Below are 17452 nucleotides of genomic sequence, written 5' to 3' on the forward strand. Positions count from 1 at the left end.
GTGCATAGGTTGCATCTTCAAACGTTCAGCTGGCTCAGCTGGCTACCAATTAGTGATTAAATGGTCCATTATTGTATCTGAATGTCACTTGCAAATCAAAATTCAGCACAATGCTGATCTTAAGAGCCATTTATGAGCTTAGCTTACAGAATTTCTTTGCAGTCTTTCCAGGAATGTGGAATTTAGCCAGATCTCTTTCCAGAAAACACTTCTGTACTCCAGCTTACCACATATTAGTTTTACAAATATTTTCAAAGGGAAATATTTGGGAAATGTGGGGACCCACAATAACTTCAGTAATTTGAAAAGTTTACGAAAACCATGTGGTCATCAGGCAAAATATTTAAGGATGTACTTCTGATGCTCATTTCGTAGAACTTAAATGGACACTTGCATTGTGTTGTATTGCCAGGTTTGATTTGAAGACGCTGCCGGTGGATTTTGTTGAATGCTTGATGAGATTCCTGCCAACGGAAAATGAAGTGAAAGTGTTGCGGTTGTATGAGCGGGAAAGGAAGCCCTTTGAGAATCTGTCGGATGAGGATCGGTTTATGATGCAGTTCAGCAAAATAGAAAGGCTGATGCAGAAAATGACCATCATGGCATTCGTTGGCAACTTTACTGAAAGCATACAGATGCTCACACCGGTGAGTGAGATGTGGATCAGAGCTCTGTTTTACAAAGGGAAAGGACTACAACTTAATTCTCAGAGTTAGGCTTACAGGTAATCCTCGTTTAATGACCACAATTGGGTCCAGCAATCAATCATGAAGTGAAACGGACACATAATGAAACACCACAGTTTTACAATCGTATTTCAGCTTTCGTTGGCTCTGTAGACCTGCAAATGCAGGAACTCCTCACATAATTTCATTTTTTTTGATAACCATTGTAACTGTGAACAGTCACTGTGTGATGCAGTTGCTAAACGAGAACTACCCATACATTTGTAGGCCTGCATTTTTGAGCGGGTAGTCTAGAATACGCTTATTGGAGATGGTCTGATGTTATTTCCTGCTTTAGTATATGTCTCTGTTATATGTTTGTTTTGTCCACATATTTATTTCATATGTTTCGTTGTACGCCGCCCCGAGTCCTTCGGGAGAGGGTGCGGCTAAGAAATAAATATTTATTATTATTATTATTATTATTATTATTATTATTATTATTATTATTATTATTATTATTATTATTATTATTATTATTATTATTATTATTATTTCCTGCTCATGTCTAGCCACTCTTAGCCACAAATATAGCTGCATTGAGACAATTGTGTTAGGTATCATTGCTTACATCAGATACATCAGATCCTGGGACATGCGATATGTGTACATGATGAACTGGGAAAACTAGCTATGCTTAGACATTTTGAGAGAAGTAGAAGGAGGAAACAATAGCTAAGAAGCATGGATGGTTTGAGAAAGATTACAGAGACTGTGCTTGGGAGAGCTACAATCATTACTAGCAATATGTCAAGTCGGCGGACATTTTTCAGTGAAGTTACTATGCAGTCCAAGTTGACTGCACCTAACTAATGATTGCATGATTAGATGCGGTTTCTTGTGCTAGAGGTTCTGCAGTATTTGCATTGTGTTATTCCTGCCCTTTCTTGCTAAAGTCTTGAAAATTGGAACAAGCATGAAGAAGAAGAAATCTAAGGAACAAGAAAAGAAAACATAACGGATCTTGAACACATTGCTACCTTGAAAAGTGGCTTACTTGAAATTCATTCCCTGTTGTAGAAATCTCCAAGTGTTTTGTTTTAATTTGCACTTGCCGAGTTTTTAAGGATGTTCACCCTATTTCTTGTTTTTGCCTTTAGCAATTACATGCAATTATTGCAGCATCTGTCTCCATAAAGTCTTCTCAGAAACTCAAAAAAATCTTAGAGGTAAGTCTAATTTTTGCTGCTGTCTTTTGAGCTTTATATTTGTGTTTCATTTCAAGTAGCAAATTTCAACTTTAGCTGATAATTAATTTTTCCCCCATCTCTTATGATACCTATAGATAATCTTGGCTCTGGGCAACTATATGAATAGCAGTAAACGGGGAGCTGTCTATGGATTTAAACTTCAAAGTTTAGATCTGGTAAGTACGAGCCTTTACTTATCTACATAAATCCCCATTCATTCATCCAGCTTATATCATAGGAGGGAAAACTGACATTTGTCTAAAAGCCATCAGGAATGGTATCAAACTAAAGTCATTTACATGCAAGAAATGTGCCTAATATGGATATATTTTTCAGTATAAAAATTCTGTAAAAAGAAATAGAAGAATTAAAAAAAAAATTCATCTTCTGGACCCATTATAATTTTTTTTTATTCAAACCCAAAAATAAACATGTTCTAAGAATAATATAATTAATAAGAAATCATCCCTATCAGGCTGGTTGGGCCATTCATTAAACAAGAACCAAAAATAAGCAGAATATCCTTGTAGCTTTGGTAATCATTGTTCATTATACTCATTGTTTGATTTTGTTCTGGTTTTAATTTCCAAGAAGATGGTTATAATAAAAACAGACAAATCCCAACAAGCAAATTTTTGATAATCCTTCTACATGCTGGCTTCCATTTAAACTCAATTTCTTGTTTTGAAAATATTTTTAATATAACATATTTAGTTGGACAATGTTTCAACAGATTGGTTAATTAATTCCCTCAAGACAATTCTATAGGGTGTTGCACACCAAAACAATCAGACACAAAAATAGTTTTTCTCCCCATGCTATCACTCTGTTAAACAACTAATTCCCACAACACTGTCTATGCCCTGGGATGTCAAGCCACCTATACGGCTGTATTATCCTTCTGATCTTTTCCTCTTTCCTAATACTTCTTTTCTTAGCTTCTTATAACTATAACTTCATTGTTTGTATGTCATGAGTTATGTTGATTGCCTTCATTTCGTATCCTATTACGATTTATGTTATTTGCTTATTTAGTATCCTATTATTATTATTGACTTAATATCTTATGATTTATGATGATTGTATTTTATGATTATAATCATGATTCATCACTTGTTGCTTGCTTGTACACTGAGAGCTTATGCACAGAAGACACAATCCTTGTGTGTCCAATCACACTTGGCCAATAAAGAATTCTATAAATTCTATAAAAAATTGTCAAAAGCTGTTTTCCTTAGAATTCTGTTTTGCCTAAAACAGGTAGACAGTGACTTGAACCATATGTTAAGGTACCTGAAGATCTCTCATAGAAGAGAAAACTCCCAGTAGTTGCAAAGACAGTTGTAGGATGGCGTACAGAAGAATCAGCAAGAGGAGTAATTACTTCCAATCAGTCTTGGTTTTTAACTACCTAAGTTCATGGCAGGAAGGTTCTCACTTATATCATCATTCTGGTTGGAATCTATGGTTGTCAGGAAAGTCTTCACTTCCCCTCTTGGAGTGATTTTGAAAAAACTGATAATTTGCTGCTGGAGAGCAGAAGGGGTGGAGAATTATCTTTCCGAGAAATCTGTGGTTTTATTTTAGAATTTTATGATTATTGTATTACTAAGGTGCCTCCTTTTGCTTCGTTTGCAGTTGCTAGATACAAAATCAACAGACAGAAAACAAACTCTATTGCACTATATATCCAATGTTGTAAAGGAGAAATATCAGCAGGTTTGCCTTTTTTACAATGAACTTCACTATGTAGAGAAAGCTGCTGCAGGTAAGATGGCCATTTGTTAATTATTAAGTGTGGAAAATAGTTTTAGATTTGTTGTATGTCTGTCTTAATTCAATGATAACTCATAAGAAGGGAGCCTCTGGTGAAACTATTAGCTACGCAAGTTTGTAAAAGGCAGATGGACTCTTAAGAAGAAGGTTTGAGCATGGGAGATCACAAGATCATCCTGATTTTAAAACTAATTCCTTCTATTCATAGCAATCAGACCACTGCAAGATCTATTTCTTTATAACATAGATGTACATTCAGCAGGTGCAGCCCTCTGCATCCATGAGACTCTGTGACCTACCAGTAATTAATCCCCCCTCCAATCCCTCTTGGGTCATCCTGGTTTGTCTGCATGAGAGTGGATATTGTAGCCCAGTATACGTGTAACAGAATAATTGCTTTTGGATGCCTTTTATTCATATTCATCTAAATTTGTTTTAAATCTGGAAATCAATTGAGATCTCCTGTATATATAAAAATTTAATAGTTCTGTCAGAAATTATTGTTGTTAGTTGCGAAGTCGTGTCTGACCCATCATGACACCATGGACAACGTTCCTCCAGGCCTTCCTGTTCTCTACCATCCTCTGGAGTCCATTTAAGCTCATGCCCACTGCTTCAGTGACTCCATCCAGCCACCTCATTCTCTGTCGTCCCTTTCTTCTTTTACCCTCCATTGTTCCCAGCATTAGGCTCTTCTTCAATGAGTCCTTCCTTCTCATTAGGTGGCCAACGTATTTGAGTTTCATCTTTAGGATCTGGCCTTCTAAAGAGCAGTCAGGGTTGATTTCCTCTAGGATTCCTGTGAGTCCAAGGGACTCACAGGAGTCTTCTCCAGCATAGTTCAAAGGCCTCAATTCTTTTGGCGCTAAGCCTTTTTTGTGGTCCAACGTTCACAGCCATAAATTGCAACTGGGAAAACTATAGCCTTCACTATACACACTTTTGTTGGCAGGGTGATGTGTCTGCTTTTTAATATGCTGCCTAGATTTGCCATAGCTTTCCTCCCGAGTCAGAAATTAATCATTAAAAATAATGTTGTTCCAATAAAGGAGAATATTTGTAACTCAGGGTTAAAATGAGGGGTTCCTTGATGCTCTCTGAGCTTGGTTGTTTTCTTGAAGATATTTTATTACTTAAACTAGGTAACATCATCCTTTCTAGATGACTAGCACTGAGGATGTTACCTAATTTTAGGTAATGAAACATTTGCAAGAAAACAACAAAACTCCAGAGGGCACCAAGGATCCCTTATAATGTCATTTATAAGAAATATAACATTGTATCTTCCTATCAAATATTTTAATCCTCATCCACTCTTTAAAACCCATTCTATGGCCCTGCATTGCAAAAGCTAATGCAGATAAATGAGATTTGTACACTCCTGATTTACAAATGCTTTTGCTGGTAAATTGTCCATGCTTTCTCATAATTCTGAATGTATGTCACTCCAACACCCAGCTATATATCCCAGAAAAAGTCTGTCTCGTAAGAACTTATTTCATCAACGCTAGGTAAAAATATTTGCCGTCATAGTGCTTGGACAAACAAACTTTACTTTGGCAGAAGCTGAGGAAAAGTAGCACACTTCTGGTACAGAGGCTCAGAAATATACTTCTTACAAGCTATTTCTTTTTTTTAATGTCATTTGGCATCACCTTGCCCTCTGCCTCTTTGGTTCTTGTGATTTTCTGTTTGTAACGTATATAATACTTTCAATGGAGTTGATACTTCATTGTTTTAGTAGTGATAATGTTACAGTATACATTTTATATATGTGGTACATCTCTTATGAAACATACTTATCCTAAGCGGGTAAATCTTCATGCCTTACTGTATAAAATTCCTTACTGGATTTTAGATGCTATCTGAATTAGGGGCATGTGCTCTCTAAATGTAACCTATTGAGTTCTCCCTCTCTTTTAGTATCCCTTGAAAATGTTCTACTAGATGTAAAGGAACTCCAAAGGGGTCTGGACTTAACAAAGCGAGAGTATACTATGCACGATCACAATACCATGCTAAAGGAATTCATCCAGAGCAACGAAGGGAAATTGAAGAAGTTGCAGGATGATGCAAAAATAGCCCAGGTATTCCATAGAGACTTGTTTAGATTTAGCTATCCATATCTGAGAGGAGAGGAACATTTCATTCTTTGCATCTGACCATTATCTCTTCAGTGGAGATAGAAGCACAAGTCATTTTCTAAGTGCAAGTGTGACATAGTGATTATAGTTCCTGACAAAGACCTTGGTTGAAGTTCCCTCTTGCAAGGTAACTGTGGGATGGTCTTTATGACTCAGGCTAAACCATATGAGGTTCTGGAGGAGAGGATAGTGGATCAGAGAAAACAGTGGATCCCTTAATTCCTCAGAATTGAAAAATGGGTATTTTAAATGTAGCAACTCCTAGAACAAGGATCCCCAACCGCTGGGCTACAGCCCACTATTGGAACCAGGCTGTGGAAGTAATGGGTGAGCATGAATATCTGCCCACACAAATGGACCTCTACACACAGAACCATCCCCCCCACCTTCCGCTGGTCCACAAAGCCAAAAATATTGGGGAACTCTGTCCTAGAGGAAAACAAGGTAGCAATAACTGGGATGCTTCATACCGAGCAAAAGAACTTTAGATGTAGATTGAAATCCTACATGTAAGCAATAGTAATGTATGCCAATTGAAAATGCATCTCTTGATGAAAGTCACATCATGCTACAATGATTCTCCAAGGCCTGGAGATCAAGTAATAATAGAAAAAGCAGCCAACTGTAACAAGTAGATTCATAGAGTTGGAAGGCCCTTTGTAAATCTAATCCAATTCTCTGCTCCATTACAACATCCCTGATGGATTAATTGTTAAGCCCTGGTTTAAAAACATCCAAAGAGAATTGCTATTTCCTGAAGCAGGCTGTAACTTCACAGGAAGGCTCTTATTTGGTAGTGATAGCAGAGGGAATATCTCAAAGGATAGAGAGGTTGTATAAAATGTTATATATACTACCAGGAAGGATACAATTCTCTATTAGAAATGTATGAAAACATTTTTGTCTTTTTTTCTCCTGTCAGTATTTATTGCATTGTATGAAGCTGTATTTTGTTGTAACAAAATAAGATATGTACGCCCCAATGAATTGGTTACCAGCTAAGCCTTGGCTCTTTGTAATTTTAGTGCAAAAGAAAAAAAAATACTTGCTTCAATGGGGGAAAAATTAAAAGTGTCTCTCTTACAGGATGCCTTTGATGATGCTGTGAAATATTTTGGAGAAAATCCCAAGACTACTCCGCCATCAGTCTTCTTCCCAGTCTTTGTACGATTTGTGAAAGCTTACAAGGTAAACCAAAGCCACCAGCCCTGATCACATTATAATCTGAATACATCCTCAGCTTTTGGTTCTGAAATTTCTGTGTGCAAAGCAGGCTCAAAAAATTGAGAGGAGGCATATTTTGAAAACACAATGTCTAAAATAAAAAGGAGGAAACTTTCCTTCTGTTCCTTCAATAAGGAATATATTCCATAGGGAGTTTGAAATAAATACAGCTCTGATCTAGAAGCCCCTTGATAGGTTTTTGACTACCTATCCCACAATTTCCAATTGTCTAGAGTTAACGGGACTTGTAATCAAATAGTCTAAGGCAGGGGTGTCAAATTCACATTGTAGCGGTGGCGTCACGTGACGTATTGGGAGTTTCTTCCCTTTCACTAAACTGGGCGTGGGCATGGCCAGCGTGTGACGCATCCAGCCCACAGGCTGTGAGTTTGACAGCTCTGGTCTAAGGGCACGATGTTGAAGATGGAGAATTCTATGAATTCTCAAAAACGTTGCACTAGTTACAGTGAATTGCTAATGAGTTCAGTGCTTTTTCATTTGATCTGTCTTTTAGCTTCAAGTTCTTCAGAAGTGTTTGGTTAGCTGAGATTGTTAGCAGCAATCATATGGAAGCAGTAAGACCCAATATGATCCTCCTTTTATTCATTTGTGAATTCTGTTGTTGTTAACTGCAAAGTCGTGTCTGACCCATCGCAACCCCATGGACAACATTCCTCCAGGCCTTCCTGCCCTTTACCTTTACCTGCCCTTTACCATCCTCTGGAGTCCATTTAAGCTCACCCCTACTGCTTTGGTGACTCCATCCAGCCACCTCATTCTCTGTCGTCCCCTTCTTCATTTGCCCTCAATCTTTCCCAGCATTAGGCTCTTCTCCAGTGAGTCCTTCCTTCTCATTAGGTGGCCAAAGTATTTGAGTTTCATCTTCAGGATCTGGCCTTCTAAAGAGCAGTCAGGGTTGATCTTCTCTAGGACTGACTCGCAGGAGTCTTCTCCAGCACCATAGTTCAAAGGCCTTAATTCTTTGGCGCCCAGCCTTTCTTATGGTCCAACTTTCATAGCCATACGTTGCAACTGGGAAAACCATAGCCTTGACTATACACGCTTTTGTTGGCAGGGTGATGTTTCTACTTTTTAGTATGCTGTCTAAAAAGTAGAACCATTATCTCTACTCATCCCCAAACTATTGATTTCTCTAATTTGGGTCTTGGTTGCGGAAAACCTCTGTAGAATTACAGCATGCACGCTGTTCCTTTTGTCTTCACTATGTATGGTCTACCTTAATATATACTTCCTTATGTGCAAATGTTCAGCCTTTCTGTATTGGGAAGTTGAAAGGAGCTGCCAATTTGAACATACAAAGATGGAGCCAGTGAAGAACCTGAGTAATCAGGTATCTTTGCCTGTAAAGGAAGAAGAACCAAAAGAAGAACCTCTATCATCCCTATGACACGTGCTTTCCTCTGCATTCAGCACTTATGGGATCTGGTTTGAAAAATCATGCAAATAATCAATTAGGTCTCTTATAGTTTAAGGGCTTTTAAAAGAGTTTATAGATAATGCTATAAATTGGGTTCTGTCTCATTGGATAGGCAACATGTCTGAATTAAATTTGTACTAATAGATGTTTCTTTTGCTGAATTAATCAGTCCCTTGTATATTTGAAGTTTTAGTAGTTTTTATACCAGTGTACATTTGTTTTTCTTAACAGCAAGCAGAAGAGGAGAATGAACTGAGAAAAAAGCAAGCACAGGCATTAATGGAAAAACTACTGGAGCAGGAAGCATTGCTGGAACAACAGGACCAAAAGGTAACAAACAAGCAAGCGTTTGACAATTGTTGATGAAATTGTCAGCGTCACAATGCCTGAGAACACCTGCACGTTACAATAAACCAGAATTCCCAAGGTCTGTATTGATTGCTCCTGCTAGGTTCTTCTCGCTAGTAGAAGCATTATATTATTTAGAAGCTTATTATTACTACTTAAAAATAGAAGGCCAACCTATGGTTTGCTATGATGTACAGATCAGGAGCTCTAATGTTTGTTCTTGGGTCTAAAGCCATGGCTTGTTCTTAGCTTTCAATTTTGAGTTTGTTTGAAAAAAACCAGAGATCCCAGTTTCTATGTCCGCGGGAAAAGCTTTTGCCGCCTGGTTAGCTGTTATTGGCAGATAATGCCAAACAGCTGTGATTGTTCTATAAGGCATGTTCATGGTAAGTCAGGATTTTGGGAAGTTTGGGTTATTCTGTCCCCTGCCCCACTCCTCCCAAAATATTGTAACCAACGTTCAAGAAGCTTTTATGGAAATTACAAGAGTTCCACATTCCTATCCCATTCTGATCACTCCTAAATCTTAAAAAGGAGTTTCAGACCTCAAGTCCTAAGTGCAGTGATCTCTAGTCCATCAATGTTTACCCCAAAATAATTGGCTTTTTGGCATTTTTAAACATTGTCATTTAGTGTACAGGCATAAATGTGCAGTTAGTCACGTATGGAGGAAACCTTGAAAGAAAAGCTTCCAAGAAAAAGGTACATTTTAAACATCTTTAAACATTAATGAAGACAAGCATTTTTCAGAATTCTCTCCCTCAAAGTTTATTATAATGTATACTTGCAAGTCCTACAGATCAGGCTAGATCACCTGGACCACAAGGTACACTGCATCCCATATCAAATGCACCAAGTTAACTATTTAGAGGCCTTCAACTTCTCCGAGCCTGGTTGTTTGCATGCAGACATTTCATTATCCAACGAGGTAACATCATCAGTGCAAGTGAGCGTGGGATTTGCTCTCAGTTTCTATGCAGCAGCTTGCCCTGCCAGTTTCAGTAGCAGGGTGGATTTCCTGCTTAATTAGGGTATTGTTTTCTGCTTGATTGTTTGTCTGGAATGAACTCTTGTTTAGTTAGATGTTGACTGCTTGAGAGGATGTGTTCTGGTGTTCTCGTTTCCTTCTTTTTAATTGTCTCTTTTGAACGGTGTATAAATATAATTTATCTCTATAGCACTTATATAGTGCTTATATCTCTGTACAATATGTTGCATATACTAGAATTATCTCTAGAGAAAAAATCCATTTTAATGCATAAAGCATTTGCAAGTGTGGCAAGATTGCTTTCCTGTTTGTTTATGGGATGAAAAAATATTACGAACTATATAATTACAGTGTTTGTGTGTGTGTGCATTTGTGTATGTGTGCGTGCATGCATGCACTGATCATAAAATGATCAGAAATCTTTTTTTTAAAAATTTTGCCCTTTTGAAATAATTTTGGCTTTATGGCATTTTTGAACAATGATATTTTGCAGGATCAACTCATATTTTTGTTTGCTTCCAAGCAATCTAGCAATCAGGTGGCAGGGTTGGGAAATACTAAAGAAGACTATTAAGTTACAGATCAGGCTGAAGGTTCTAAAAAAAAAAAATCACAATTGCGTGCAGAGTATCCGAGGTTCAGTATCTACCTTTTGAGAGCCTGGGAAAGACTTCTGAGTTGCAATCCCATGGCCATTCAGTACCCATCAATACTTTGTCATTGCTCAAGTTGGTTGGGGCAAATTTAAATCTGAAGTATCAGGAAGATATCAAGTAGGTTATCACTGAAGTAGAACATGCTCATCCAGATGAACTGTTATGACGGTGAGAACGAACCTTTTTCGTCTCGGGTGCCAAAAGCACACATGTGCGTGCTTTCATACGTGATTCCATGCCCACCCCCATAATTTAATGCCCTCCAGTGCCATGCCCCTGTGAATGCACGTGTGACACTCCCCCCTCCCCCACTGCCCCACGCACACGCACATGGCTTTTTTGGAGCCCGGGGAAGGTGAAAACGGCCTTCCCACCCTCTGGAGGCTAGAAATGCCCCATTTTCCAACTTCTGGTGGGCCCAGTAGGTTCGTTTTTCTCCCTCCTCAGGCTCCAGAGGCTTTCGAGAAGCCTAGGGAGGGCAAAAAACAGCCCAACACGCAAACCGGAAGTTCGACAACAGACTTCTGGGTTGCCCGTTGAGCTATTTTTCCTCCCTCTGGAGGCTTCCCTGAAGCCTCCAGAGGGCAAAAAAAGGCCAAAAATCAAGGTCGAAAATCAGCTGGCCAGCACTGGAGCTGACAGGGCAACAACTCATGCGCCCTCAGAAATGGCTCCGTGTGCCATCTGTGGCACACGTGCCATAGGTTCGCCATCACAGTGCTATGGTGTAGAACAGCTTCCAATAGAGGTAGTCCTCAACTTGCAACAGTTCATTTAGTGACCATTCAAAGTTACAACGGCGCTGAAAAAAGTGACTTATGACTATGTTTTACACCTACGACTTGGCAGCATCCCTGCTGTCCCATGATCAAAATTCAGATGCTTGGCAACTGGCATGAATTTATGACGGTTGCAGTGTCCCCGGGATCATGCAAATACCTTTTGCGACCTTCTGACCAGCAAAGTCAACGGGGAAGCCAGGTTTCACTTAACTGTGTTATTAACGTAACAACTGCAGTGATTCACTTAACTATGGCAAGGAAGGTCATAAAATGGGGCAAATTTTACTTTTTTTAGCAACGGAAATTTTGTGTTCCATGGTGGTCATGAGTCAAGAACTTTCTGTGTTACCTTCCAATTCAATTGTGTTTCTATTAGTAGAGAAGGAGCCTTTTGGCGCACTAATTGTTACTTGGCTTTGCAACCCTGTGCTGCTCTCTTTCAGTCTCCATCTCATAAAACTAAGCGACAGCAACAAGAACTAATTGCAGAGCTAAGACGACGACAAGTCAAGGACAACAGACATGTTTATGAAGGAAAAGATGGCGCTATTGAAGATATCATCACAGGTAAAGCCCCCTCCGCCCCCTACTCCAAAGAGTCTGTTTCAAACACACACATGCACACACACACACTTCTAATGTTCTCCATAGTGGTGGAGGTAGCATCCAGACTGGGTTGACCTTCATCCACTCATTGCGAGGACTGAGCCTGACAGTTAAATTAAACCACGCCCCCTGTCACTAGGCAAAAGCCCAGTTCCGACTCAGTCCACAAAGAGGACAGATGCATCATCGCCTTTCTCTGATAAATTGATTAATTGTTGTTTAGGGCTTTGTAAACAGTACAAGTAGGAACATTAATTGATGCACCATTAATTGAAGTTGGCCAAATCTCAGGCTTTTAGGCCTGTTTAGTGGCAGCAGTCTCACTGATGCATCATTGTGCATTTATTTACATTGTCATAACTTAACCCATAGATCGAACAGTCTGGCATGTTTTAGTTCACCGAAGACATGCTAGAGAAATCTTGGAATCGGTTTCATTTGTTTGCAAATCTGTTGATGTTTTAACTTTGTCCTTAAAAGATCACATTACTGTAAAAATGTTACTAACGTTAATAGTCACGACATTACAGGTAGTTCTCACTTAACGACCACAATTAGGACTGTCAACTTTATTGCAGAGCAAAACATCATGTGACCATGACTTATGATTTTACTTCCGCCCTCGCGGTTGACTCTGCTGTCACAAGCCAATTGCCAAGCACAGACATGGCAATCACGTTTTAGTGATTGTAAGGATCGGTCACACTGCTTTTTTTTTAAAAACACCATCTTAACTTTGAACAATTGTGAAACGTGATAGTTGGTGAGAACAATCTGTAAAGGAGTAACGGAAGGCATGGTTTCATGCGAAATGCAGAATTGCACGAAAGTTTGGAATTGCATATTCTTCTTACAACAAACTTTACGCACCCTCTTATTTGCAGTTCATAACTGAACACAATAGGGATACCATGGCTGGATCCAATTTGTTATAGATAAGAGAAAGACAGCTTGGACAGAAAACATAAGATTCCTGAATCAGGCCCATTTACTTGCTGCAGTTGGATTTGCCTGCTTTCTATGGTCCTAGCAGAATAGATAAAGCTTTTTATATCTTAAGCTTTCCTTTCCTTTTTCTTTTTCTTTTTTACATTGGTAGTAATTCAGCCACTTCTTCTGAATGTTGTATTTGGCACTACACTTACGATTAAAGAAAAGCCCAAGAAATTTTTATTACTGTAGCCACACAATACTGAGTAAACACAGCTAGGCACAGAGAGGCTAAATCCCTGTTCTGCAAAGGCTTCCCTAGAATGGCAAGAACTTCTGGGTGGGTCTTTAAAGTCAAACTGGCTTTAAGTGTGAAAGTCCCTGGGAATTCCCTTGATTCAGCCCAATTTATGGGGAGCAGGGAGGGAGAGAACATCAACCTGCAAAGGGAAATGGTGCTGAGACGAAGCAGTAAATAAAAATCCCGGGGCTGCCATTAAGGTGGACAGGCGTTCTGACAGTAACCCAGCTACACAACCCTTATTATCGTTAATCAAGAGATAGACTGCTTCAGAATGCCTTTAATAAAACACTAACTATATACTAATGCAAGAGATCTTTGCTTCTTACTGTCTTCTGTCTTGTCTGGCTGTTATTTTCATGCAGTGCTGAAGACGGTGCCCTTTACTGCCCGAACGGCCAAGCGTGGCTCTCGGTTTTTCTGCGAACCTGTTCTCACAGAGGAATTCCATTACTAAACTATTCCTCTTTCACAGCTGATCCTCTTAAAAAAATAAAAGGTTGCTGTAGGTTTTTGACATTTCTCCACTTTACGGCAATGGGGGTGTTGAATGGGGTTTTGTGACGTCCGTCATCCCTGTGGCATCACGTTTTACATGATCCTCTCCTTGACCATCAATCTCCTTGCACGTTCCTGTCTTGCCAGTCATGGTTTGCTCCCTTCCACCCACACACCATGTGAAAGCTTGTTCCACCCCATCCATTTCAGGAGTCTACATCAGGGGTATCCAACGTTGGCAACTTTAAGACTTGTGGACTTCAGCTCCCAAAATTCCCCAGTATGGCTGGTTGAGGAATTCTGGGAGTTGAAGTCCACAAGTCTTAAAGCTGCCAAGATTGGACACTACTGGTCTAGTTATAACTGCCACAGAGCAGCCAATATGGGAAATCAGTGAATGTCACTAAGACCAGCAACAGCTGTGGTTCCAGCCACTCCACTCAATTTACAGGCGACTGTTGAGGGGTGTAGTGATCATCATGACAGACAGTTCCATTCAGTTTTTTTTTGTATGCCATTCTACTTTGGGTTCTTTTTGATCTTAGCAGATGAATCACTGTTGCGTAAGTCTTGGTATTAAGCCTTTATCTGGAAATAAGCTATGTTTGTATGAGAAGTTAGAAGTGTGCAGTATTTGGATCTGGAGTGGGCAGAGATGCTTCAGATCTGGTAGGAGTTCCCTCAACGTATCTGTGTCTTTTCTGGAGCTTACACGGCACCTGCTCTAAGGGCCAGGGAAATAGGAAGTTTAGGGCTTGTTCATGGGATACCTGTTTCTCAGTAGTTTCCTAACTCTTGATGGCTTTCTTGGGAGTTCAAGAAAAGTTAGTTACCGCAAGGTGCCCACACTGGATCAGAATCACTGTAGCCCCCTTTGGAGACAAATGCTGTGCACTTCTAAAGAAAAGTTAAATTTTGGGACTGGGGGAGGGGACTTGGGTTTGTGATCTGCAAAAGCATTTTTTCATATTTGTCATTCTACTCACTGCTTGCATGTTGGTGTTTGCATGTCGAAATCTTTTCCTTCCCTCCATGTTTATCCCGTCAGATCCATAGCTGTGCTAGTTTCAGTTCCATGCCAACGTAATTGAGAACCTCCCTAGGCCTATGAATACCACCTTTAAGGAAACACAGTAGCTGTTTGGGATTTGATAATTGGGGAGATTGAAAATCAAAATCAAAAATCAAAATCAGGAACCAGGTTATCCCCCAATTGCAAGCGGCCTTGAGTTTTGAGCTAAGAAGTGAGAAGATCTATGTGAACGTTAAACGTTTCTTTTAAGGAGAAAGTCAAAGACCACTCTGCTTGAAAAAAGCACAGCTGGTGACAACATGTCTCAAATTGTCTCTGGATAACAAATATCCCAAGCTGATTGCCATGGAACTGGAGGCATTGAAATCTTTTGATATAAACTTATAAAGTGGAGGTTGAATGAATCTGTTGATGTTGTTGCCCTTCATATAAAGACAGAAGGTATCAATCCAAATCCTGCTTGCTCTTTCCAATGAAAATGTTGCCTGGTCGTTCTGGAGCCAATGTTCAAAGCAGCTTGGAGTTTCATTGGCTAATGGTTAGGGTGGCCTGTTTATTTTTTCCTCTGTTTAATCTCCTTTACTTTTTGGCTTCATTCATTCTTGCTTTCCCCCCCCGCCCCCCCTTTAACATGCTGGACCTTTAAAGTAGAGTGTGGTTTTTGGTTTGGTTTTGCTTTTGCTTTGGGGCGCTGAATTGAGTTGCTCTTCATGTTCCATCCCATTTTAAACTTTAACCTTCATTCTGTGTTTTTTTTTCCCCTTCTTGTTTAGCCTTAAAGAAGAATAATATCACTAAATTTCCAAATGTTCACTCGAGGGTAAGGATTTCTTCTAGCACACCGGTGGTGGAGGATACACAGAGCTGGCAAGCATCACTTTTTATTTAGCTTCCTCCTCTCTCTGAATGCCACACAAAATTGCTGCACGGTAGATCCTAGGAAGAGACAGGAGCTGTGTCCAATTAAGGCCTAGGAGCATTGCTGGGCCATTGGGCTCTTCTACCATTTGCCTGTGTCATATGAGGGGTTTCTTCACTCCTAGCCCTGATCAATGATCCGTGCTCTCTCGCGCCTTTCTGCCTTGCTTTCAAAAAAGAGAGGTGCTTTGCCTGTGCTTTATGTCTTGACCTATATTAGGGGCAGAGGGAGGGAAGAGGGGCATAAAGGAAGGCAGCCAACTTTCTCCCAGATCCCAGCAGCTGGGTTGGTCTTATAGAGGAGGGCCATTTTTTTTAAAATAGCCAAACTCTTGCTTTACAAAATGCTCCGTGGGCAAAACGCTTATAGAGGAGGGGCATTTTTTTTTTAAATAGCAGAACTCTTGCTTTACAAAATGCTCCGTGGGCAAAACGCTTCTTCAGAGCTGAAAAATCTTCTTGGATGAGAAGCGAAACATCTTCAGAGAAAAACAAGAAAGGCCAGTTGCCTCTTGAAAAAGCACTTTCGGGACCTCCATAGGGATAGTTGTGACATGATGACACCATTTCAAGAGCATGTTAACGGCTTAAGTGCCGCCAAAGTAAACTTCCTCTCCCCCCCCCCCCCCCCAATCTGATCTGAAGTTCTATGGATGTTTGGGAACTCAAGAAGGTATTGGAACCCACACAAGGGGGAGCAGGGACTGCATGCCTCAAAGGCCCACCCCTCCCCAAGGGAATCCCAGTGCATAGAGGTTGAATGCTGGGATAAGCATTAAGTAGGGGGGTGGGGGTGGAAAAGCACATGCCCCTTTACAATGTTTGCAGATCAGGTTGTGGTCGTGCCCTTGCACGACCACCAACGGGAAGAGGAAATGCTACTGTGCAATAAAGAAAAGTGTGAAATATTTTAGGGACAGAGATTCACCTGCAGACATTGATTTGTGATCAATTATCATTGATTTGTGATCCTCCTCTGCTTGGGCCAGCAAGTAAAATGGGCTGGGCCTGCTTCCTGGCAATAAACCATTCTCTCGATCTTTGGGGAGGCTTTGTGATTGTCACCAGTTGAATGCCTCTTCCATAGAACTTGGGCGCTCCTTCTGAATCCCCTCACCCAAGACTGAGGCATGATGGCATTCTTGCTGTTTCAGTTTGTAGGTGCAGTTACAGTGGGAGCTCTCAAGAGCTGAGCAAAATATATGAAAGGCGATTTCTAAGGGTGAAGCGTAGAAAAGGCAGCCAAGTGAAAAAAAGACCAACGTCAGGGTTCTGTAGGAAACAGTGTTTTTCCCCCACTCAAAATGTACCGAAATGCATGCCTCTCCTCCATCTTGGACTTAAGAATCCAGAGGAGCAGATACCAGAGAATAGGCTTTTATATATGCAGGCAGTTCTTACGTGTGTAGAAAAAAATTATTAGGAAACCGTGTTGGTGGGAGATAAAAGCTTGGTTTGCTTCAGTTGTGAACGGTCTGAGAAGACCTTGGTTTTGGGGTTACTAATCATATTAGGTCAGGATGGTGAGCCCCTGATTCAGGCAGTGCTGTAGTAGAAAGAAAGCTCCAGTCAGCCCTACCCCTGCACTTTGTTAAGAACAGGACCAGCTCTACCTGTGAGGTGGCTCTTAAGATGCTGTCGCAATCTATACCACTTTTCAGCATGTGACAATTTCTTCCTGACACCAGAAAATAAGCAGGGCCTGGACTGGTTAGTTCTGAGCTCAAAGACTATCAGGAAGAACAGGGTTGTAGGCTAGACTGAGAGGTCAGAAGACATTCTGGCAGAAGGCACTTGGCAGGTTGTAAATTACCACTAAAACTGCCAAAGACTGCCATGAAGTCACCAGGAATCTATCTGTCATTTTCTTCGCCCACCTAAAACTCAATGTTCCC

At 40.2% G+C, this 17452-nt stretch overlaps 1 protein-coding gene and 1 long non-coding RNA gene across 3 annotated transcripts in view; one reads left to right on the forward strand and one right to left on the reverse strand.

The window, feature by feature from the left end:
* The window catches only part of FMNL2 (formin like 2), a 221918-nt gene extending 206260 nt beyond the window's left edge, over nucleotides 1-15658 (forward strand). Inside the window, exons 18-26 of one of the 2 annotated variants that reach the window (XM_081968482.1) lie at nucleotides 413-647; nucleotides 1826-1894; nucleotides 2011-2091; nucleotides 3554-3683; nucleotides 5615-5778; nucleotides 6922-7023; nucleotides 8729-8827; nucleotides 11715-11838; nucleotides 15413-15658. In XM_081968482.1, the coding sequence (XP_081824608.1) occupies nucleotides 413-647; nucleotides 1826-1894; nucleotides 2011-2091; nucleotides 3554-3683; nucleotides 5615-5778; nucleotides 6922-7023; nucleotides 8729-8827; nucleotides 11715-11838; nucleotides 15413-15528 (1120 nt within the window). In that variant the 3' untranslated portion in view covers nucleotides 15529-15658. Of the gene's footprint in view, nucleotides 1-412; nucleotides 648-1825; nucleotides 1895-2010; nucleotides 2092-3553; nucleotides 3684-5614; nucleotides 5779-6921; nucleotides 7024-8728; nucleotides 8828-11714; nucleotides 11839-13473; nucleotides 13842-15412 lie in introns of those variants that run through there. The other variant, XM_081968483.1, reaches the window with a different exon arrangement.
* LOC309384912 overlaps nucleotides 1-17452 on the reverse strand; it is a 683650-nt gene that overhangs the window by 291688 nt on the left and 374510 nt on the right. The gene's annotated exons all lie outside the window — the stretch shown is intronic.

The sequence above is a fragment of the Natrix helvetica genome (genome assembly GCF_964273705.1).
Source record: "Natrix helvetica genome assembly, chromosome: 1".
NCBI classification, from domain to species: Eukaryota; Metazoa; Chordata; class Lepidosauria; order Squamata; family Natricidae; genus Natrix; species Natrix helvetica.